Source organism: Pangasianodon hypophthalmus, chromosome 15 (genome assembly GCF_027358585.1).
Source record: "Pangasianodon hypophthalmus isolate fPanHyp1 chromosome 15, fPanHyp1.pri, whole genome shotgun sequence".
In the NCBI taxonomy this organism is placed as follows: domain Eukaryota; kingdom Metazoa; phylum Chordata; class Actinopteri; order Siluriformes; family Pangasiidae; genus Pangasianodon; species Pangasianodon hypophthalmus.
In genome coordinates this window covers 23,137,263-23,161,678 of record NC_069724.1, presented here as the reverse complement: position 1 = coordinate 23,161,678, position 24,416 = coordinate 23,137,263, and the positions used below count along the sequence as shown (strand labels likewise).

The 24,416-nt window shown below is 37.9% G+C and overlaps 1 protein-coding gene across 1 annotated transcript; it reads right to left on the bottom strand.

The window, feature by feature from the left end:
- Positions 1-550: 550 nt before the first annotated feature.
- On the bottom strand, positions 551-17,592 carry si:ch211-241b2.5 (programmed cell death 1 ligand 1). Its single transcript, XM_026929319.3, has 9 exons — positions 17,448-17,592; positions 12,772-12,829; positions 12,160-12,510; positions 10,242-10,526; positions 6,426-6,539; positions 5,306-5,380; positions 3,906-3,959; positions 3,615-3,729; positions 551-2,534 (listed from the first exon to the last, which is right to left on the bottom strand). Exons 2-9 carry the CDS (start codon positions 12,821-12,823, stop codon positions 2,063-2,065), a joined length of 1,518 nt encoding a protein of 505 aa, XP_026785120.2. The 5' UTR covers positions 12,824-12,829; positions 17,448-17,592; the 3' UTR covers positions 551-2,062.
- Positions 17,593-24,416: the final 6,824 nt, after the last annotated feature.

The following is a 24,416-nucleotide window of genomic DNA, read 5'->3' as shown; positions in this document are numbered from 1 at the left end:
TTTTCCTGTCATGCAAGCAACAGGAATGTATCGAAGATGCTTGTGAAAATGCTTTGTGAAGAATTGTGAAAATGCCTGTGGTTTGTATTATGCACATTATATTTGTTCATCGTACAAACCATGAGCTATGTTTAATAGTTGTCGCAATATTATTCAGTATATACACACTATATGATCAATAGTATGTGGACACCCTCCTAATGATTGAGTTCAAGTAGTTCAGCCACACCCATTGCTAACATGAGCATAAAATCAAGCATATATCCGTATGGGACTTACTAAAACGCTCAGTGAATTTTAAATGTGGCACTGTCATAGAATGCCACCTTTTGCTTCAAGTCAGTTGGTGAAATTTCTGGCTCTGTAACTTTCTGTAACTCTAGCAGTGGAGCACCTTCCAGTCTGATGGGTTTGGGTTTGGCGGATGCCAGGAGAACGCTACCTACCAGAATGCAGAGTGTCAACAGTAAAGTTTGGTGGAGGATATACTGTATATAATACATGGCACATTGCACACGGGATATGGAGAAATACACACATATCAAATACATATAGCAAATATAGATTTTATTCAAAACACAATATATCATATATCATCAGACAAATAGTGCAGTACAAACGTTTTGGTCCATATTAGTCTTTTGTGGAAGCAGTAAATACATGTGAAGTGCTTTCCTCACTTGGCTAAGAGAAGTGATTTGAGTCATTTAATCCTGGAAGAAATTGTGCAACTATACAAAAGAAAAGAAACGGAAATGCTTAATTTATCTATTAATATATACACTTAAACTATTATACAGAATTATACAGAAAGCTGAAATTATAAACACTGCCCTGGTGCACATGACACTATTTTAAGCTTTTTTTTTGTTTTATGTGCAATATAAAGTACATAAATTGATAAAGCATTGTATAAAACATTTTTTCTATGTGTTTTTGTACAGATGATGCATTGCTGTATCAAACAAGGTTGAGCGGTCTGGCAAAAATATCACATTGCGCTATTCTCAATATACATTTTATAGTAAGTATCATGATATTGAGTTCTGATGACTTTTGATTAAAGGAAAAGTGCCATCAAACATTTAAAACATCTATGGAAAACTAAACTATATTACAAAATATATACTATATTACAAAAATAGACTAAACAGGAAATGGGGAAAATAAAAGAATTGGTAAAAAAATAATTATAATAAAAATACCATCTAGCTACCAAGTTGATGGTTATTGTTGTAGAACTCCTGAAACCCACAATAAATACACAATAGATACTGCCTACCCATAGTAACCCTATGTTCATTTCCTATACACGTACAACATGGAACCAGAATTTCAGTGACAGAGGCAAATTGCAAGTGACAAAGTGACATTTGAGTGGTTCCTCGGACCAATCCTATGGCGCGCGTGGTCAGGCATTTCTTCAGTTCCTACCTGCTATTAGTTCCCAGTTATTGTTCGACACACAAAAAAGGAAGAAAAATGTTTGCATTTGGTCATATACAACCTGTCATTATATGTGTTTAGAGACATTATGAAGTAAAATAAAGCTTGGAATGACGTAGCAGAGACCGTTGCTGCCTCTGGTGTGTGCGTAGCTATTACAGTTAAGCTGCTTAGCTGACTTGTCAATGACGCTAGTACAAAACCAAAGCACTTAATGTATATTAACTTACATTTACATTTACAGCATTTGGCAGGTGCCTTTATCCAGAGTGGCTTACAATTATCGCACTTATACAGCTGAGGATTAAGGGCCTTGCTCAAGGGCCCAGCAGTGGCAGCTTGGTGTTACTAGGCTTTGAACTCTCAACCTTCCAATCAGAAGTCCAACGTCTTAACCACTGAGCTACCACTTCCCTAGGTCTCTTTTGGTGGTACGTGTAGCTACTTCTATTTTGAGCAACACTAGCAACTTCTCACTCACTAGTGTGAACGTATGCTAACACAAAACAGTGAAATAAAAGGACATTAAGCAGAATTTCAAACTATAACAAGTCAAACACTTCAGTTCCTTAAATCCGTTGAGTAACTCCATGAACTTGTCCTCTCCTCTGAGCACTCACGCTTGCACAGGCAGTGTATGAAGCCTCATTACCTTCCTGTCCGTTTCTCCCAGAATGCCGTGCTCTCCAGGGCACGCTGTGATCAGCACCCTGCAAGTACGTCGCTCTCTTAGGAACTTAACAAGTGACTTATCCAGTTCTCTGTCCCCTTCTTTATAACCGTCCAGGATGAGGAGACTGTCCCTGTTCTCTAGCAGAATGTCTTTGAGATTGTTTGTCTGCAGTTTTGCTTCTGCTGGGATCTTGGAGTTAACCACTTGGAAGAAATCCCCTTCAGCTCCCTTGATGTCTACTAAAATCACAAGCTGGAGCTCTCGGATGTCGAAAGGGTCCGAGATGAAATGCTTAGCCCAAGACGAAGCCAGGCTTTGGGCTATGAAGGTTTTGTCGGTCCCTTCTTTCCCCTCCAGAATCACAGTTTCCCTCGGGCCTGGGAGGACGGACTGGATGCTGACATGCTGGTTTTCTCTGTAACGTTCAAAATAGCTTCAGTTAATTATCTAGGTAATTAAATAGGACTTGTCAGACAAACTACTTATATCGAGCACACAGTAGTATCACAAAAGCATGTTGAGAAACACATGAGGCAAACACCACGGGACGTCATTCAGGACATAATTCCTATGAAGTCCTATTGTTAACTCATTTACAATGGCTTGTACAAGTTTTCAACACATTACAGGTGTTACAACCTGGAACTGAAATAGACTTACTTGGGATTACATGTCATGAATCTACACAAAATAACCCATAATACTGGAGAAGTGGAGAAAACTCAATCTAGTGTGTAAAACTATATACCAATAAAAATGTAAAAGCCGTGACAGCATAAGTGATCCTCTCTATTCCTGTGAAACACCTACATTAGGAAATCAAACAGTGTGTGTTATGTTTGGCAGAAATCCAACACTCCTTATCAAACTCATAACCATGTCCACAATGATGCATGGGTGTAGTAGCATCATGCTCAGACTTATTGTTGGCCTCGTATTCATTTAAGTAATCATGTGGCTTCAGAAAGTGACTTGTTGCACCAGAAATAAGTTAGGCATTTCATACCAAGAGAGGAGAATGACTACACAGTCGCAACGTTTGTTATTTTTATTTGTAAAACATTTGCAAACTACATTGATTTTTCATTCCAAAAATCTTCAGATATATGTCTTTTCCGGAATGATTTTTTGTCTGGAAGTTGTTGACAATGAGCATACAAGTCTGAGTTATTACCAGTGAACACGTGTTGTTTACACGTGGTCCACTCTAAACTGGAACAACTGAGCAACTAGTTTCCTCAGAACTCTCATTTTACTCATATCAGCACGATGAACTGCACTTTCTTCTCATAGTTCAAAGGAAGTTGCTCAGTATGCTAATGTCAGTGCTCATTCTTAGATCAGGTTACTGTAGCATACTGACAAAACACTTTTAACTTGCACTTTCATGATTTTTTGCATGGCCTCCTTCCTTTTCAGCAAAGCAGCTCCCCCTCCTTTTTTTCCCTCTCTCCCTCTCCCACATGCTTTCATGTAGAGAAGAAAAATATCATACCCAGAGAGAAGTGTACGTGGGAGTGTGAAATCAGTCTCCGTCTCTGTAGTTTTGTGAAACTCGGCGTATCTTTGTTTTAGCACGTCTTGCAGCTCTTCTGTTTTTCCATTCCACACTACAAAAAAGAGATGTCATGTCTCAAATGAATCATGCAGAGAAAGAACAAGGGCTAGCATTCAGAGCCTAAGAAGATATATGTCAAAGCTCTTTATGTGATTTATTAATATGCAGTGTGAGAAAGGTGGCTTATTGAGTGTCAAATCACAAAAGAAAGAGCCCGAAAATGCTTACGCTCTGATTTAAAAGTCAAGGTATCGACTCCGCAATCAGACTTTGGAAGTAAATCTGGAGGAAAGAGGTGAAAAAAAACAATTAATAATAAAATACATTCATGGGTGTAGATCATTTTTGGTTAGATATTGAATAGTTAGTATAGTTATGATCAGCGCATTCATAATCTGGAGTTCTAGAGTGGCATCTTGTTATGCGTTAGCACTGTCAGTTTCATACCACAGCGCTGTCGCATTCTCAAATCTAATTGGTCAGGAGGTGATGAATCTTCTATAACAGCAGCTCTGACAGTAGTACAGCTGCAAATCACAGGTTTATATTAATGCGCTCGTTCTAATACGTTCTCGTTTCTATAGTAACAACTTACTCATAGGACAGGACGCTCAACACAAACAGATTTTAAAACGTGTGTGTGTGTTGATATAGTGAAGTTTTCTTTGAGGAGACATTTACTTAACATTTATGGAAGTCCCAACTACTGTCTTCCAAACACTCGTTTCTCAAAGTGTGGTCTGGGAATCCCAAGGGGTTTGTGACACACACATGTCATTTTAGTAATTTTTTTTTTTTAAGACTTGATAACCATGGAGATCATTATTAACTATCGATTGTTGATTGTCAATTATTATTTAGGTACAGTATTTAGAACAATTCACCGGTTACTTGAATTGAATGGGTTTTTCTTTTTTTGAAAAAAAGCTGACTAATGGGTTTCTTTTGAATGTGGAAGTTGCTCGTTTTGAAATCTAAAGCAAATCTAAAAATTAAATACATTTAAATAATTAAGTCTAACTAGTAAAAGTGCTCATTATATAATATTTAATACCTACATTACATTTTCAAAATCTAGATAAAATAGTACATATTCGCCTAATGTGTTTAATATCTGAGTAGTTCCTAAAAATTCCTAAAAAAAAAAAAATTCTGAACTGCAAAAAAGTCTGAGCACCCCTGTTTGAAAGTATGTTATTTTGGCCAGATTTTAATGCAATCCCATAATATAATTCACTAGAGGAGAATTAAATTATAATATAATATTATGATTTATATATAATATTTATAATATTTGTTATTTATAATACATATATTATTAGTGCAAGTGCTATCTCTGTTTAAAAAGTTAATGTGGTACTAGGTGACTAGACAAAAAATTGTTCATTTAGCGATGCTAAAAGTCATAATGAATGCTTTCCAGAAGAAGTCGATGTAAAATCTGGTAGTTCAGCAGTTCTCTCTGTTTTGTCTGATCTGATTCAGCTCAGTGGGTGGGAAGAGTTAGATATGTTGACGTGTATATGGTTTTGGTGAGAATCACTGTTGCATTATATGTGGTGAGGTGTTATCTTTCCCCTGGTCTTCAGTTTTAACATAATTACCTTTATATATTCAGCTGTACTTACGGTCAGTTGACGTAACTGTCAGATTTTGTCCCGGAGATTCACATTCCGCTAAGGAGATGTCTTTACTTGTTTGCCCTGTGAACAAGACATATGGTATTTAACTCATATTTTTTTTGCGAGATCATAGTTATTAAAGGTTCCATGTTGACGTTTCAGAATCATGATCATCTACAGATCATAAAGATAGAAGGAACAAGGAACTCATGATAGAAGGAACAAGTAACATGAGTCAGTGAGATAAAGCCTGTCTGGACTTCTGTACAAAGTATGCTCCAGAGAATTCCAACTTCCTTGGAAATACAGTGGAAATGTGTAGTTTATCATTCATTCATCTCTTTAATCAGCACATTATCCTGGTCAGGGCCACAGTGTATTCAGAGCCTATCCTGGGAACACACACATTCACACGCCCATTCACGCCTAGGGGTAATTTAGAGTCACAGATCCACATGCATGTTCTAGGAAAGCGAGAGGAAACTGGAGAACCCAGAGGAAACCCACAGAGACCCAAGGAGAACAGGCAAAAGTCACAGACACTACCTGCCCTCTGATATTAATCATTTCTTTCTAAATTATCTAAAGCTTTCTACACAATATCACTCAGGAGCCAGAAAACTAGTCTTGATGTAATGTTACTGTAGCCTGAAGGGGTTAAAAAAAAATGATTCAGTGCACGAAATCACGCTCATTACACAGGACATGAAAACCTAGTGTGGTTTTAGATCCTGTCTCATGGGAATTCCCAGTTACCACTGGATGCATGCAGGTAGCTCATTTCTGTTTTCAAGTATACAAATGTTAGCTACGGTCGATATGACGCTAGAATGAAAAATTTGCCACGTCCTAGTGACATCGCAGAAATTCTTTAGAAAGAACCTTAAATCACTGTTGCCTGGTTGAAATCTTGCAAAGAGGAACTAAAAATAAAGTGGCTCCCCAAGGGGGAAACTGCTACGAACACTACAAAAAAAATCCAACTGCTATTATAAAAACTTGTGTGGGAAATAAGAAACAAAGCAGAAGGACTGACGTGTGTATGGATCAGAGTGATGCATGAATATACAATAGAACACAGCAGTAGAGAGTAAACAGGAAAAATAAAAAAAATGGACAGACAAACCTTTCTTTCTTCTGTGGAGAATCAGCAAGGCAACAACAAAACCCACGCACATCACAACTATCACGGCAATAGCTGCGTATCCTGTGGTCCATTTATCGCTCTCTGGAATTTCATCTGTAGACCAAAAAAAAAAAAAAACCGTCATGGCGTAACCACAATGATTACTACAGAAACTGGATAATGCGTCTGTAATTATTACTGAGTATTAAACTGATAAACTGTTATTTTAAATCAATCAGTGTACTTCAGAGTGGACTTCCAGTCCTACGGAGCCCCTAAGGGGACGTGGTGATGGAAAAAAACGGGAGGAAGGAATGAGATGGGATTGCATTCGTTCGCAAAATTTTTGTGTTCCCCTGAGAAACTTTGAGTTCGTTCGCAAAACTTTTTGCTTTCTCTCTTAAAGACGTTTCTAGATTAGATCACATATTATTTCCATCACCATGTCCCCTTAGGGGCTCCGTACAAGTCCAGAGTCAAGTACAGAGTCTTCGGCTTTAGGATTCATTAGGTATTACTTGATATCGGCTAGAAATTGCTACTGTGCTAGCATGGATGGACAAATCAGTAGCAAGATTACATGTAGGCCCAGTAGGTTAGTTTATTTCTTCGCTTGTAACTTTGCTTTGTTTTTTCTTCCCTCGTTAAACAACAGAAAAAGGAAACACCCTAGCAACTGACTCGTTATTGAACTGAGTGTAATGCAGCTTCATGCTGTAACTATATCGCATGCTACTTATTCTAAATCCCACCGCCTGCTGCGCTACAAACATCGGCATTTGATAGTCGGGTTAATTAGAATGCACCAAAGACATACGAGTTTTTTTAGAATTAGGAACAGGCAGGTATCCAGAGTAAAAAGCCGTCATACAGTATAACTCTTAAGCTAAGACAATAAAATAAAGACACTAGCCAGACTCGAAAATACTTTTTAATGTCTGAACGTTGGCCAGTGACTTGCTGACTTTTCGCTGAAAGGCACAAACACGTGATTCTACCTCAGACACTTCCTTAAAAAAGGATAAGGACTATGGCCATGATGCCCCTTACGCAGGAAATGTATATCTTCATTTGTGTCTAAACAAGCTAACTAGCACAACATAATTTATTACATTTTTAGCCTAGTTAATTATGCTTCTAGGCAACTAAAACACAGGATTGTGCAGCTTTTACTTTCCTCATGGGCTGGATAATAATTTTATGATTTATCTACCCCTGGGTAGTGTAAAAATGTCATATAAGATGACGAGACTAAACCTGGCATTTCATTTCTCTTTAAATTCTTGTATTATATACAGTCAGGTCTGGAAGTATTTGGACAATGACAGAGTTTTTGTGTCAATGGATTTGAAATAAAACAGTCAAGATGTAATCAAAGTGTAGACTTTTGGCTTTATTTTAAGAGGTTCCACAAAAATATGGCATTTACCATTTAGGAATTATAGCCATTTTCAACAAAGTTCCTCCATTTTGCAAAATCACAAAAACTCTGTCATTGTCCAAATACTTCCAGACCTGACTGTATAAAACTTGCCTACGTAAGCACACGTACTAGCTTGTATAAGCTTGGATGACATTCCTTTATGACATATTTTGCATGCAGTTATTCATATCCTTGTAGCCACTGATAACAACAAATGGGATGGATGCCCAGTGGATGTTTACTACTGGCAACATCTGAGTTTCCTATTAAGGCTTAATTTCTGGAAAAGATAAGATCAGGCAATAACTCTTCTTTTCCCTGCACGAGTTCTTTTCTGAGTAACCTGCATCATGAATAGGAAGTCTGAATCAATTCATAAGCACCGAAATGTGAGTCACACTGCCAGTTGCAGTTATGGACTTGATGACTCGAGTCCTAAGTCTGATGCCATGTCTCATACCTCACTACAATAACCAGAATGCACTGTAAATCCATGTGAGTCCAACAAATGCTCATTTGCTTTATACTTTATTTTACATTATGTTATGATGAGCTAGCTTCTCCGGTTGACTGAAGGTCAGCATTTTCTCCAGTTTTTTGAGTGAAACTTTTGAATCGTTGTATGTAAAATTTATTTTATCCAACAATTTTGGCCTAATTTTCTGTTGAAAGATGCCAAAAATTCTGACATTGGCTATATATATATCGGTTATATACTATATATACTGTTCTCAAATGGTTCCACGCTAATTTTTTTCTTTGCAGTTCTACAAATGCATTATGGGTATTCAGTATAGCAGTGCATTGTGGGATTTCATGAGCACACTAGATATCCTTCACTATACTTTTGTACATAACTACAAAATGGCAAAATCATGAAGTCCTGTGGTTTAAAAATTTTTTTATGAAGAACGAGATTTCGAACTGATTACTGATCACTTCTCTTTCTGGTGTTTTTGGTGTGGTTATGGCATTAAGCCAGCTTTCAGAACTTGAATTTCCAGCAAAATTCTCAAGTAGACAGACAATCAGAGGAAAAACTAAATTTTGTTAAAAGTGATTTTCTTGGTCAAAACATACAGTTTCAGCATTCACGCAGAAACACTAAGGTTGCACAGTGTGGTGGAAAAGCTTAAAGTATAATCTTCCAAACTCTGTGTTCTGTGGTCATGTTTAGTGTTACGACATATTTGCATAAATTGGAAAAACCCCTAGAATAAAGAAAACAAAATTTGTTTAATGCTCACGGAAGATTGCGGCCCAGTGTTGATGTGCGTAAAACAACTACATACTAATGTTTAGTACTTGTGAGAAGCGTATCATCTTTATTATGCATGCATGTATATGAATGTGTTTTTAATTGCTTTAGGTGAAGTCCCACTGTGATCAAATAAACGTCCCACACATCACACCTCACAACCACTGTGGTCTAGTGTGTAGGCAGGTACATTTCTATATCCATGTTGCTTGGAAATGCACATTAGTCATGAATGAATTTTATGAAATGATTATATTTCCGGAACCATCCTCAGTGGATGACCTCAGTTTGTATTATAAGGATATCCGTTACCAGAAAAACCGCTAAGAATTAAGACAATCCCATCAAATTAAAACTTTCAAGAGGGGGAGAATGAAGGAGCCCTATAACTATAGATTATTGAGACACCACTCTTTTAGCATCCAGATCAAACCACTCAACCACACTCAACTCAAACAACTCGAAAGAACTTAAATGACTCAACAGCACTCAACTCAAACAACTCAAAAGAACTTAAATGACTCAACAGCACTCAACTCAAAAGAACTTAACTCAGATGGCTCAACAGCACTCAACTCAAACCAAAACACTCAACATTTGTCGACGCTTAACTCAAACAGCACTCAAATAAAAAAAAAAACCTCACTGCTCAGTCGCTCTCAACTCAATTCACTCAAGAGTACTCAAATCAAAAGACCCAAGAGTGCTCACCATAAACAATTCCATATTGCTCTACTCACAGTACTCAACAGCAATCAACTCAAACCACCCATTAAAACTCCACTCAAACCATTCAGCACCACTCAACTCAAACCACCCATTAAAACTCCCTCAAACCACTCAACACAACTTAAACAAATCAAAAGCCCTCAACTCCATTTAATAGCTCATCTCATATCACTTAAACTTAAAAGTGACTCACCTTAAATCACTCGTTACGACTCAACACATAACAATCAATATGGCTCTACTCCAACCACTCAGTACAACAACTCAACACACAACCTTTCTTAATGTTGCTTGTTGCTCACAGCTGCATGAAACCAAACTAGCTACCTAAATAGCTAGCTAATATTAGCTGCGCTACATTGCAAACACTACACATTTGCTGTTTGGGATTCCATCGCACACCCACCTGGGATATGGAATGTAGCTGTCTGGCTCGTTTTCATGCCGTCAGTTATATAGGAACAGGTGTAATTGTTGACTTCATATGTGACGGACAATCGGCTGGTGACGACAAAGATGCCATCGCTGTTTATTGCATGGCTGCTCTCCGAGCGGTTTGTCAGATGTGGATCCCTGAGCTTGCCATCACTCCAAGTCACAAGAGCCAACGGGAGGCCTTGGGACTCACAGGAAAGCTCCATCTCCTTTTCACTTAGCCTTCTGAGGGTCTTCTTAATTGCCTTATATGGTGCTGGAGAACACAAAAGTCATAATGTTTTGAAAAAGGGGTTATGGAGACATTCATATATATACATGATAGTGCAAATGACATGATGAAATTGCACTATATTATGCTTACAATTTGAAAAAAACATTTCAAAAGGCATCTTTGCTCATTAAAACCTTCTCATTTGTGTAGTGTTTTGAATCAAAGCCTTGTGTGTTCTCATTTATGTAGTGTTTTGAATCAAAGCCTTGTGTGTTCTCATTTATGTAGTGTTTTGAATCAAAGCCTTGTGGGTTTAGCCACATTTAGCCAGGTAGGAGTACAGAATGGTGCATTGGTCAAAACAACCCTTTAAAGACCTATTTCTGAGGGGTGATCATCTCTTCAAAGCAGACCCAGGTGTTGTTCGATTGCACCGAGACCGTGATTCAACCCGGACTTGACTCAGTCGCAGTAAGTGAACCAAACCTGCTACGCACTATGATTTGCAGGCTAAATGCTGCAGAACTGTGGTGTATTCTGAGATACAGAGATACAGTCCAAAATCTCCAGTGTTGAATTAACACCCAGAGTGTTGGATTAACACCTACACCTAGACCATGTTATGTATATATGTCCACTTGGAGACAAATGACACAAAAAACTCTGAAAGAGTTAAATCAACACTCTGGGTGTTAATTTAACACTAAGGACTTTGCTGTGTGGGCATGCTTGCTTTAAAAAAAAAAGAATGGTATGTTGACATTTTCCATCCCTGTACTTCTGTCTTTTTTGACCATGTTCCAGCTCTCACTACTCTCACATGCCTCTCGGAAAATGATAACGGTTTTATTTTCTGTGCTACCTACACCACAGAAAATATTGAAATATGTAAAAAAAAAAAAAACATGGTTATTTTCCTTTACCAACCTTTATCTTTCAAATAAACTAAGTTGACATTGGACTTAAGTCATGTGCCGTGACAACATGAACCACAGTGCTGACTTATTTGATCATTTTGTTCATGTGACCCACACTAGCTAGTAAGTAAACACCAAAAAACACATCTTTAAATACATTGTTTTAGAGAGCAGGTAGTAATGGGACGTCCACCAGCCAATGACACAAGGAGTCTAATAAATAAATAAATAAATAAATAAATAAATAAAAGGGCCAGTTTATGCCCAAATCTCTCCCTTGCTTCAGTGGACAATCTTAATCGGATACTGTAGATTTGCACCTAATAGCTGCTGCTGCAGTCATATAGACAATCCTGCTGCTCATCCCAGAATTCAGTATGAACATCTTCTCAAAACATGTTGTTCCTGTTTGTCTTTACTTTTCTACACCTGTATACTCATTTGAATTCATTTATAATCTGGTGTCACTCAGAAGAGGTTCCCTTTTGAATCTGGTTCCTCTCAAGTTTTCTTCCTCATACCTTCTCAGGAAGTTTTCCTCGCCACTATCGCCACTGCTTTGTTTATTAGGGATCTAATCTACATCCGGATTTCTGTAAAGCTTCTTTGTGACAATGTGCTTTATGCAAACCATCTAATAGGTCAAACCATCCCCCACTGTCCAGAATATTTTAGTCAAATGGACATCCCAGATCGTTACTCGGATAAGCGGGATACTTTAGGGCTGCTAGTTTAGTTTAGTTTTAAAGTAAACTGACCTCGGACGGTGAGTTTGGTCTGCTTGTAGTCAGGCTCATCCTGGATCACGATGCACTGATAGGTTCCCGAGTCATTTATACGAAGCTGGGAGAGCTCGATTACAGCCCGAAATTTCTCCAGCTCCTCCCTCAGGAGCCGCACTCGTGGCAGAAACTGCTTGCTAGTGAAGGTGTGGTTCTCGATGCCATTATCCATCCGATAGACTTCCACTGTCGGTGGAGGTTTGATGCGCTGCCAAATGACGGTTATGTGTGAAACACTCGGGATTTGTGAAAACCGGCATCCCATCGTGATCTTATCGTGCAGCTCTCCATCGTAGGAATCTTGCTCCGAATCCACAATGAAGAGGGCTACAAGAGAAAAAGAAGCACTTCACCAAAACAAACAACAAGGGATTCGTCACAAATGCAAAGCTCCTCTTTACAAATACTGGCCTTCAAAGTGAATACAACAATGCTTCAATTGAGTGTGGTTTAAATAAAATAGAAAGAGAGATGACAGAAACAAAGAAGCAGAAGAAAAAGAGAAAATGGTACACTTGCGTTATTAATATTTAGTAAATTTTAGTCACAATTTAATTAAAAGCAATGTGTATGTGATGCACATCATACCCTGTAGACACGGCCACGTGACAAGGAGCAGTGTGAATATTTCACCCCTCATTGGTACCTGTATTGAAAAAACAAACACACACACACACAAAATATATAAAACCAATAAGACATCACAGAGTAATCTGGGAAAGTCACAATCTTCTTTTGGATTTTTGGTATCTTTGTATATTAGTCATCCAAAGCCAGGCCTGTTGATGGTCTGCTGACAGCCAGTGAAGAAGCAGCAAGAGAAAAGATTTCAGTTCCCCATTTTTTTTTCCCGCTGAAGCAACTTAGCCAATGTGCTGAATCATTGTTGATTATATCATAATTACCAGACAAAAAGCCCAGGATAGCTCAATGAGGATCTGTAAATTAAAGCTGCCCGGGGCTCGATTGTACCGCTACACATAATTTTGTAATATCATGAAATAAAATACACCATGACCTGTGTAAGAATACTAGCAAACCCTTTAACAAGGGTCCATTAAACCCCTAGTAGTTTTTCTAAAGAAAAATGAAAATTAGTGATTATTTTCATGTCTTCATTTAGAGATTAAAGCTTACAGCAGATAACATGATGTGAAATTTTGACATTTTATACTATATACTGTATATTTCCAAAAACAAGCTTTCCTGAACTGAAACACAGTTTCTCTTTTTCACGTCTTAACTACAAGTATAACATTATGCAATTTTAAAGTACAACAACTTGATCAAAGCATGACCTTCTCACTTAGCTAGCAAGGTTTTAGACATCGTTAGAAACAGACTGACTGTTTTTACCACCATGATCTTTACAGGAAGAAATCCAAGTCAAGGTCAGAAAGTCAATAAAAAACATTCCCACATCATTTTAATGAAACATATTTATGGTTTCTTGAGGTAAGGTATCAAAATTATAGGCAGTTCTGACCCAAAACTTTTTTTTTGGCTGCCAGAATTCAGACACAGAGACATCCGATGGGTTTTTCCAGACTACCACACATACTGTATTGAACACCACAATATCAGTCTATAAATGAATATACCATAAATATACCAGTGGAGTGATGGTTGCCAGCGGGTCAAGTCTTAATCAGTCAACTAATATCAAGAGCTTTATATTTTTTCCTTTACACTTGGGCATTGGTCTCGCTAAAAATATGGTCTTGGTCTTGACTGGGAGTTCGCAAAAAATAATGTTCGTATTGTCTTTTCTTTTCTCTTGCACAAAGTGTGACAAAAAGTAATTTCCTCTTCTAGAAAACTGCCTAATCATTGGTGCAATTCACAGATGAAGCCAACCAGTTCAAGTAAATGCAAAAAAAAGGAATGATGGTTTTCCGTCTCAGACTTGCTCTTGACTTGACCTCAACTTCCCTAAGACTCGATCTCAGCTACTCCTGGTCTTGGACTTGCTTGGACAATGGTGATCTTGACAACAGCCCTAACCTTTCCTTGGCACTGTGGTGGTAGACTTATCTTTTTTTTTTTTTACCTTTAATATGTATCTTTCAACTGGAATCATGGATAAACTGGAGCGTTATTACATATTTAAGGTACATCATTGGACCATAATGACCTTTCAGAGTAAAGCTTTAAATCAACACTACATGCTCCTTTCTAGACTAAAGATACCTACTAAAGATACAAAAGATGTATGCTATGACTTTTTCAATAGTGCATACAATTACACATACACCTTACCGTACAACTGTGAGTGGACTGTTTTCTCTGACAGAGTGAGCGAAAGCTAGAAGACAAGCACCAATGAAGCCCAAGTGATGATCTCTTTTCGCTGACTCAGCATTGCTTTATAACTGCCTTATGTCTTGTGTGAAAAGTGGTGAACGTGTCAAAAAATAAACCGCAGACTGAATATTACCAAAAACTTACTGACTGTTGCAAAGCACTGACACTGGAGACTCCTTCCATAAATCTTATATAAACATCTCCTTACAGAAAACTTCACCATATCAATGACTATATGTTTTTCTGTGTTAAATAACGTTTTTGTAATTCATTTATTATTAGTCTTAGATGATATAGCACATCTCTTATACAAGTCCCTGTGAATAAGCTGTCAGAGCTGCTGTCATTGAGAATTAGTTCACACCTTCTGACCTGTCAGATTCGAGAATTCAGTTGCTCCTAATCAGGGAACAAAACTGAGCTACAGTGTCAACCCTGAACTGAAGAATTCTCGGGTTTACTCAGAGTCACCCTTGGCAGAACTTCTCTTTAATGCTTTACATTCTCTGGGGGATGAAGGCATGACCAGCATCATGTATTTTTTTTTTATAAGCTTTGACACTCCTCTTTGCACAGTTCACTGAACAGAAGAGAAGTGATGCAAAAAATCAGATGACTCCAATTTATCACCAACAAACTTCTTCTCAGGAAAAAAAAAAAAAGAAATCAACAAAGCTTCAGGCTTAGTCTCTGGTTGGTGATGTGTAGCATGCTATTTGTTTCTTCATAACAGTCTCATGTTATACTTTCTTGCATGATGGTGCTGTGTTTGGTCTCAGGATTACTCACAGACACAAAAGCAGCCTGTTATCTTGATGGAACGTCATTAAAGTCAACGCCAAATGTTTTTTTTTAAATCATGACAAGGCAGTTCTATAAAACATGTTAAAAGCCATGATGAAAAAGCCACATAAAACATGCCCACACTTTTATCCTGACCAAGACATCAAGATTTCACACATATTTGACATTAGGGAGCCCTTAACCCTATACAACCTGGCACCTTCCTGTGTCAAATCAGTGTTAAATGGGCTTCTAACTTTATTGGCTTGAATATGTTATGATGCCATAAGGCCTGTCTTGACTTCAGTACTAACTCAGATTCTCCAAAGAGATTTTTGTCACAGCTTTAGGGTCCCTGGTTGGATCCTGGCCTTGGGGTACTGCTGCATGCATGTGTTTTTTCTCCGGGTTCTCCGGTCTTCCTCCCACTGTCCAAAAACATGCAGGAAGACAGATCTAAATTGTGCCTAGGTGTAAATGTGCGTGTGAATAGTGCGCCGCAATGGACTGGCATCCTATCTGTGGTGAATTCTCCCACTTTGCATCCAATGTTCCCAGGATAGGTTCCGGATCCACCATGACCCTGACCAGGATAAAGCACTTTGAATGAATGAACGAATGAAAAATACATTTTATAATGCTTCAGTGGCTTTAAGGACAGTATATTTAAACAGGTAGAACAAACCCATTAGTCTTTGCACAGAATCTTATTTAATTAAATCATTCATAGACACAGCCTATGTTTTTGTGAAACACATTTACAGCTCCTTGGTAACGTCCCTCATGAGCTAATCTGAAAGTTGATTCAGACATGTTTTAACAGGAATCAAATTTCCTCTGCCAGGAAAAAAAAATGGACAAAAGAACCACATGATTTAGTTTTGAAATTCTCAAGTACACACTACGATTCGTGAACAGAACGAGGTTGGGAAGAATAACATGCATTAACTGAAAAGATATAACAATATAATCGTTAATCTTTCAAATATAATGTTACACAGATTTCATCCAGGTGTTTGGTTTGTCCCTCTGGAGTAACCCTTAAAGCTACAACAGAGACGTAGAACCTGTTTTATATCCTTGAGAACCCTCTTTTTCTAGAAAGAGTGCAGGTTATCAACAATATAAAATCAACCTCCAATGAAGCATACTAACTTTATTGGCTCATAGATTTTATAATGCATTAACACTTGCCTGTCTTGACTTCAGTACCAAGAGAACTCTTGAACTTTAGAGATTTTCAGCTCCACATTTCCTACAAATCTGCTCCAGCACTTCAACTTTAAACTTCACCTCTTGTTGAAGTCAGTCTTTGTACAGAAGATTATTCATTTTAAATCATGCACAGACACAGACTATGTTTCTGTAATTCACATTTACAGATCTGGTGTTGTATTCCTCATGAGATATTCTGAAACCTAACATTCCTAAGATACTAAAGCCAGGAAAAAGTTGATTCAGACATGCTTTTATGGGAATGTGGGTTTTTTTTTTCTTTTCTCTGAAGTTATTATTATTTGGTTGGGAAGTGTAGCTTGGATTTATTGATATACAATTAAATACTTAATCTGGTTAAAGTAATGTCACACATTTAGAAAATAAAACAGTATTTGTTTTGTGTCTCTGATGGAATCTTTCAAGAAGCCTACAAGAGGAGCATGCTGAGAACCTTGGAGACTTTTTGGACCATTTTTCCCTAAAAGATGATCCAAAAAAAGTACTTCTAAAGAAGCATACTAGCAATACACGACTGTTTCTCACAGTGTCAGTCACTCAGTTAATCCTAGACAGATCATAAACATGAATCACCTGTCCATTAACACAGGGACATGCAGAAATTCAGGAGAACTCAAAGAGCCTTCCTTCCAGAGAAGACTTACACACTCGCGCGCGCGCGCCCACACACGCACACACACACACACACACACACATACCTAAAGATGAAACCCTGAAAACAACAGGATGTCGGATGGAAAAAGCACGCGCACGAGTAAACTGAAAGAATAATCCAAAGCACATTAGAAATAGATAAAGTAGAAAACCAGATCAAATAAATGCATCGAGGGAAGAAAATGCAAACCATAGCCAGATGTCTGCTGGTGCATTAGCCAAATCATGTTTATAATCCTTACTAAATAAAAAAAAAAAGGAAAGAAGGAGAAGGAGAAGAGGCTTACCGTTCAGGTGCTTGTTATCGTAAGTCCTCGGAGCTGGAGTCTGTTACTGAGCTGAGGAAGTCTGCTGGATGTAGTTTCTGAGACATAGCGTCAATAACAACGCTGAGAAAATGATGTCAAAATGAACTGCAGATCTAAATTACAATCAAACTCCGCCTTCGAGGAGATGTGGAGAGGAGAGGCTGTCTCTGTGGACCACACACACACCCACACACACACACACACACACACACACACACGCAGAGAGCGAGAGAGAGAGAATCTGAATAATCTGAATCTGAATAATCTGAATAATCTGAATAATAATGGTTTGTTTATGCGTGTATCTGACTCTGAGAGAGAGAGAGAGAGAGAGAGAGAGAGAGAGAGAGAATCTAAATAATCTGAAACTGAATAATAATGGTTTGTTTATGCATGAATCTGAATCTGAGAGATTTAGAGAGAGCATCTGAATAATCTGAATCTGAATAATCTGAATCTAAATAATCTGAATCTGAATAATCTGAATCTAAATAATCTGAATCTAAATAATCTGAATCTGAATAATAATGGTTTGTTTATGCGTGAATCTGAATCTGAGAGATTTAGAGGGAGAGAGAGAATCTGAATAATCAGAATCTGAATAATCTGAATCTGAATAATCTGAATCTAAATAATCTGAATCTGAATAATAATGGTTTGTTTATGCGTGAATCTGAATCTGAGAGATTTAGAGGGAGAGAGAGAATCTGAATAATCAGAATCTGAATAATCTGAATCTGAATAATCTGAATCTAAATAATCTGAATCTGAATAATAATGGTTTGTTTATGCGTGAATCTGAATCTGAGAGATTTAGAGGGAGAGCGTGCGAGAGAGAGAATCTGAATAATCTGAATCTGAATAATAAAGTTTTGTTTATGTGTGAATCTGAGAGAAAGAGAGCGAGAGAGAGAGAATCTGAATAATCTGAGTCTGAATCTGAATAATAATGGTTTGTTTATGCGTGAATCTGAATCTGAGAGATTTAGAGGGAGAGGGAGAGAGAGAGAGAGAGAGAGAGAGAGACTGCCTGCTCTGTTTACATCCATTCTTTCAAATCTCAAAGAACTCTTCACACTCGTGTGCACTGAGACGTACACTCAGATTACAGTGGAAAATTTGCACAGCAGCTTCATCTTCTAATATTCTGATTATTCTGAGAGCAATGTTTCTGTTCTTTCAGGAGTTTGAAATGGAAATAAGTATTGGCACCCCGAGTCTGTGCCCCAACTTTCAGAAAACATCCCTGAGAAGTCTCTGTGCAATTCATGACTTAATAAACATAAACGTGTCCATGGGGTGGGTGGGGCAACTATACATATCAGCAAATGTTCACAAAATCTTTACAAAATCATCATTTACAACTTCATACATTTTAACTCACTCACTTATATAAAGGGAAGTGCTTTATCCTGGTTCAGGATCTGGAGCCTATCCTCGTAACACTGAGCGCAGGGTGAGAGAATTCACCCCACATGGGACGCCAGCGCTAATGCAGGGCAATATTCACATACACATTCACACACACATTCGAACTTAGCGTCCATTTAGCGTCCAATCCGCCTACCCATTTAGCGTCCAATCCGCCTACCCACGTGTATGTCTTTCAACAATAGGAGGAACCCGGAGAACCTGGAGGAAACTCACACGCAACATCAGGAGGCTATCCTTTTTTGAATTCCGTGAAATACTAATTACCTCTTTTGAGTGACCGGTGATTTAAAAATGTTGCTATTTGCCGGATATAAACTGATGTTCTGTTGATTTGCTTGCCTTTCTAGAGGTTTTGCAATTCAAATGGTGTGTGAGCACACTGCCCCATTTAGCAAGATACAGTAGACTTATTACTGCAAAAACAGAGCTATTAGAGGCCCATTGGGGCAACAATCACGCTGCCCCATCCTCACACTATTAATGTTTTGTTTATGCATGGAGGAGGGGCAGCAAACAAGACACTTAATTATATTTACCTCGTCTGTGTTTTTCTCACACATTTTGTCAATGGCAATGGATCAAACATTGTTAAAGTTCTTTAAAAAAAAAAACAACAACAATCTGAAAATAAGTTATCAACATGAAACATCTTGTTAGCCCATAGTTTCCAGTCTTTTGCCTGATTAGAAAGGATGTGATTAGCAAGTTTAATCTACGTTATTATCTAGCTAGCTATGTCCTAGCTAGCTGGTTAATGTGCCTTTGGTGTGCAATTGTCAGAAATCATCATAAATTGCACCAAATACTTATAAAATTAAAGATTTATAATACCGGATTCAATAAAGTCAATATTCGAAATATTTAGCGCACGTCACAACAGTTAGGTGGCAGTATTATGTCATAAATGTTCAGTTTGATCAACTAAGCGACTTCTTTAAATTTTTTATTCGGCTATTCATCTCTGATGGTGGTGCTGGAGTTTAGACCAGACTATATGTTTCTGTTCTCTCATTGAAAATTGGTGTACATAGATAGTTTATTCAAGTTCATTCAAATCTTGTTGACTTTCAGCTGCCCATTATGGGATTATGCAAAAAAAAAAATAATAATAATAAAAACCTAGATAAAGTCAAGTGTGATATAAGTGTGATAAGTCTATCAACTTAATTTAAAGGTCATGTTTTAAGTTATTTATCTGACACACATACATAGGTTTTTCTAAAGAACAGGTTATCTATGTTTAAAATGTCACGGATTCAACCAAACGCTCAACGGGGACTGGTTTTAGTAATATTTTACCATTCAGTTTTTAAACAAATATGGAGCTGGAGACCAAAAACAACCTCAAATTAGTCCAAATAAAATGAAGGCAGTCGTCTTGATGGACGGTGTTCGGTATATTTTGAGTAGGTGTAAGCTTTGTAGGGTAATGTGTCACAGGACTAACATGACATAAACCGAAACTTCTTTGGGAGTGAGTGGGAGCAAGTAAAATCTGCAGAAGTTCATTCAGAGATACTTCAAAGAAAATCTCTCTCTTACTCTGTGTGTGTGTGTGTGTCTTGGTCTTCCATGGATCTCATGTGAACTTCTACCTCTCTATCTCTTCATCATAACATGATGAGTAAAGCAAAATGTACATGCATGTTGAATCAGGTATGCTAGATGAATGAAACCACGGTACTATGCACGGCATGGCGTCTCTAGAACTGGAACCGAGAACCACAGCAAACAGCGTCATTGCTTTTGGAAAGTGTTGTGGGTAAAAAACAACCCCGGCACTCAGAGGCGTAGCTGTGTGTTTGATGTTGGGTTTGAAATATTTTAATACCCAAAGTCCCAAATGCTTATTTGTGGGTGGAAAATAGAACACACCTACAGCACAGGTGAATATATATGCATGTTAAATATCAATGATATGCACAGAATCTGCACTATAATGATGGTCATAAAAGGTGAACGATGTCATCATACAAGTCCTCCATATTTAACCACACCAAATGTCAAGTGACCCATAGTTTGTTTAAACACTTTTCATTGGCTACCAGGTACAATGACAAGAAGCAGGATTTACCTTGTGTTTTTTTTTTTTGGTTTTTTTTTTTCATTTCTGTGTGAAAACCAGTTGGTTACACTCTGACCTCAGGGATATCACAGTGGCAACCCATGAAGTACACGAGGTTTACTGCATGAGGAGAAATAAAATAATAGTTCTGGTTTTATAAAGATGTAATTTCCCCCTATTACTGGTACGTTATTTTTAATCATTTTCACAATCATTTTAATCATCATCTATCATTTCTATGATAGACACATAACACAATAATGACATGTTGTTCCATGGCTAAAGTAAAGCCCCCAAATTAACAATCTTAACACTCTGTTACAGATGAGTGACGCAATTATGAGACTCTTTCTATGTTAAGGAACCCTTTCTAAGTTAAGAAAGCCCCCTTTTAACAATCGTCCCACTCTATGTAAGAAAAATGACATAATAATGACATTTTCTTCTATGGCTAAAGTAAAGGAAGCCCTCTTTTACATAATCTTAAGACTATGCCAGACACATCACTCATTAATGACATTTTGCTATAGCTAATGTAAAAATAAGCCTATTTTATGAACAGACAATACTCTAGGATAGAAAAATGATACAATAATGACATTTTTTTTAATAGATAACACAAAGCAAGCCCCCTTTTTAAAAAATAATTTTAACATTCTATGACATATAAATCACACAATAATGAAATTGATATATACCTATATATTTATTTATATTATACATACCTAAAGTAAAGTAAAGAAAGCCACCTTTTACAAAATCTTAACACTCTATGAGACATAAATGACACAATACACCGATCAGCCATAACATTATGACCACTGACAGGTGAAGTGAATAATATTGATTATCTCGTTACTATAGCGCCTGTCAAGGGTTGAGATATATTAGGCAGCAAGTGACCAGTCGGTTCTCGAAGTTGATGTGTTGGAAACAGGAAAAATGGGCAAGCGTAAGGATTAGAGAGACTTTGACAATGGCAGGTCTTGTGGGGTGTTCCCGGTATGCAGTGGTTAGTACCTACCCCAAGGAAGGACAACCGGTGAACTAGCGACAGGGTCATGGGCGCCCAAGGCTCACTGATGCGCGTGGGGAGTGAAGGCTAGTCCGTCTGGTCTGATCCCACAGAACAGCTATTGTAGCACAAACTGCTGAAAAGTTAAAGCTGGCTATGATAGAAAGATGTCAGAACACACAGTGCATCGCAGCTTGCTGCGTATGGGGCTGTGTAGCCACAGACCTGTCAGAGTGCCCATGCTGACCTCTGTCCACCGCCGAAAGTGCCTACAATGGACAGGTGAGCATCAGAACTGGACCACGGAACAATGGAAGAAGGTGGCTTGGTCTGATAAATCACATTTTCTTTTACATCATGTGAAAGGCCGGGTGCGTGTGCATCGTTTACCTGGGGAAGAGATGGCACCAGCATGCACTATGGGAAGAACGCAAGCTGGCGGAGGCAGTGTGATGCTCTGGGCACAGCACACCACAGCACACCACAGCACACCTTCAGGGATCTAGTGTCCATGCCTCGACAGGTCAGGGCTGTTTTGGCAGCAAAAGGGGGACCAACACAATATTAGGCAGGTGGTCATAATGTTATGGCTGATCGGTGCAAATCTATATATATTTCTATACCTACAATCTTAACACTATATGATATATACATGACACAATAATGACACTTCTTTCTATAGCTAAAGTTAAGCAAGCCCATTTTTACCACTGCTAGCACTCTATAGAAGACACGCGACACAATAATGACATTTTTTTCCGTAGCTAAAGTAAATCAACCACCATTTTAACATCCTATAACAGACAAATGACACAATAATGACATTTGTTCTATAGCTAAAGTAAAACGAGCCTATTGTTAACACTGTTAACACTCTATAGAAGATCCACGACACAAAAATGACATTTCTTTCTATAGCTAAAGTTAAGCAAGCCTATTTTTAACGCTGCTAGCACTCTATAGAAGACACATGACACAATAATTAAATTTTTTCTATAGCTAAAGTATATCAACCACCTTTTAAACACCCTATAACAGACAAATGACAGAATAATGACACTTCTTTCTATAGCTAAAGTAAAGCAAGCCCATTTTTAACACTGCTAACACTCTGTAGAAGACTTACGGCACAATAATGACATTTTTCTATAGCACTCTAACACACTCTACCACAGATAAACAACACAATAAGACATTTTTTCAATAGGTAAAATTCAATGGCAGTTTGAGTCTTTCTCCAGAAAGCTATTCCACATAAGTCTGCTGTGTTTATATGTCCAGCTGGACACAAATGAACTCTGAAAGAGTGAATTCAGCACTCTAGGTGTTATTTCAACACTGGGGATTTTGGGTTCCTTATCTTTATTCATGTCAAAATAAACAGTTGGACTGAATAACAGATATGCTAAACTGGCTCATGAGTCATGCCCCTTTCGTCAGCTTCATAAGCTCGAAAACCAGGACCATGAAATTATCTACCGTCTCACATGACCACCTAAAATTTCTGCCATTTTCAGAGGTGTCTGAACTGCAGAACCTCTATGGTTTTCACATGACCCTCTGATACTCTGATCACACTATTGATAGACTCAGTGATTTTGTAAATGACTGTAAACAACCCTAGGGGCTTTTTTTACTGTAACTATAAAGACGATGGCAAGATAACCAGCTAATTTCAGTAATCCACGACTGCAGTCGAGAATCTGGATTCCTGTCATTCATGTAACGGAATGAAACCTTTCGGGAACACGCATGAGCTTTCCGATCCAGATCCTTATCTATCTAAAAGAATTAGTTATTGTACCTGGAGATTCCAAACATGGACTTCAGCCAGGAATAACTCATGGCAGTGGTTTTAAATTAATATCCTGAGGGCGATTACAGTCCTACCTACAAGTTCCGTAGTGGCGGATATCAGATGGTATTTCTCACCCCTGAAATTACATTCAAATAAGAGGAATTGCACAGGTGAAACCTTCCTTTCCTATCACTGGAATTTTTTTTTTTTACATGAGTGTCCCCTCTGTGGATTGACAAAAGAAACTAAAACCGATGAATGCAATGAGTCACACTAACATTACGCTTGATACAAGCAAGCAATCTTTGAGTCAGGTCTTCATGTTACTCAAAGATCTCATCACTCCTTGATGGGAAAATGATATCTGTCTGAGGAAGCGTATGGAAGCTGATGTATTAGGTAACCAAACGCGCTGGGCAAATCTTATCTTTCATGATAGTATATCACAAACCAAGAAGTCATGGTTTTGGGAAGTTAATAACTTTCTCTTTGCTTTTCTAGGAAAAGAAATGCCAGTAGGGTTATTGAAAGTAACTAAACTAAGATCACTGAGAAATAATGTAGTCTTTGTGAAAGGAAAGTAAGATTTTTTGATTTTATTAAACGATGGAAATAACCTTACAGACCATCCCAAAT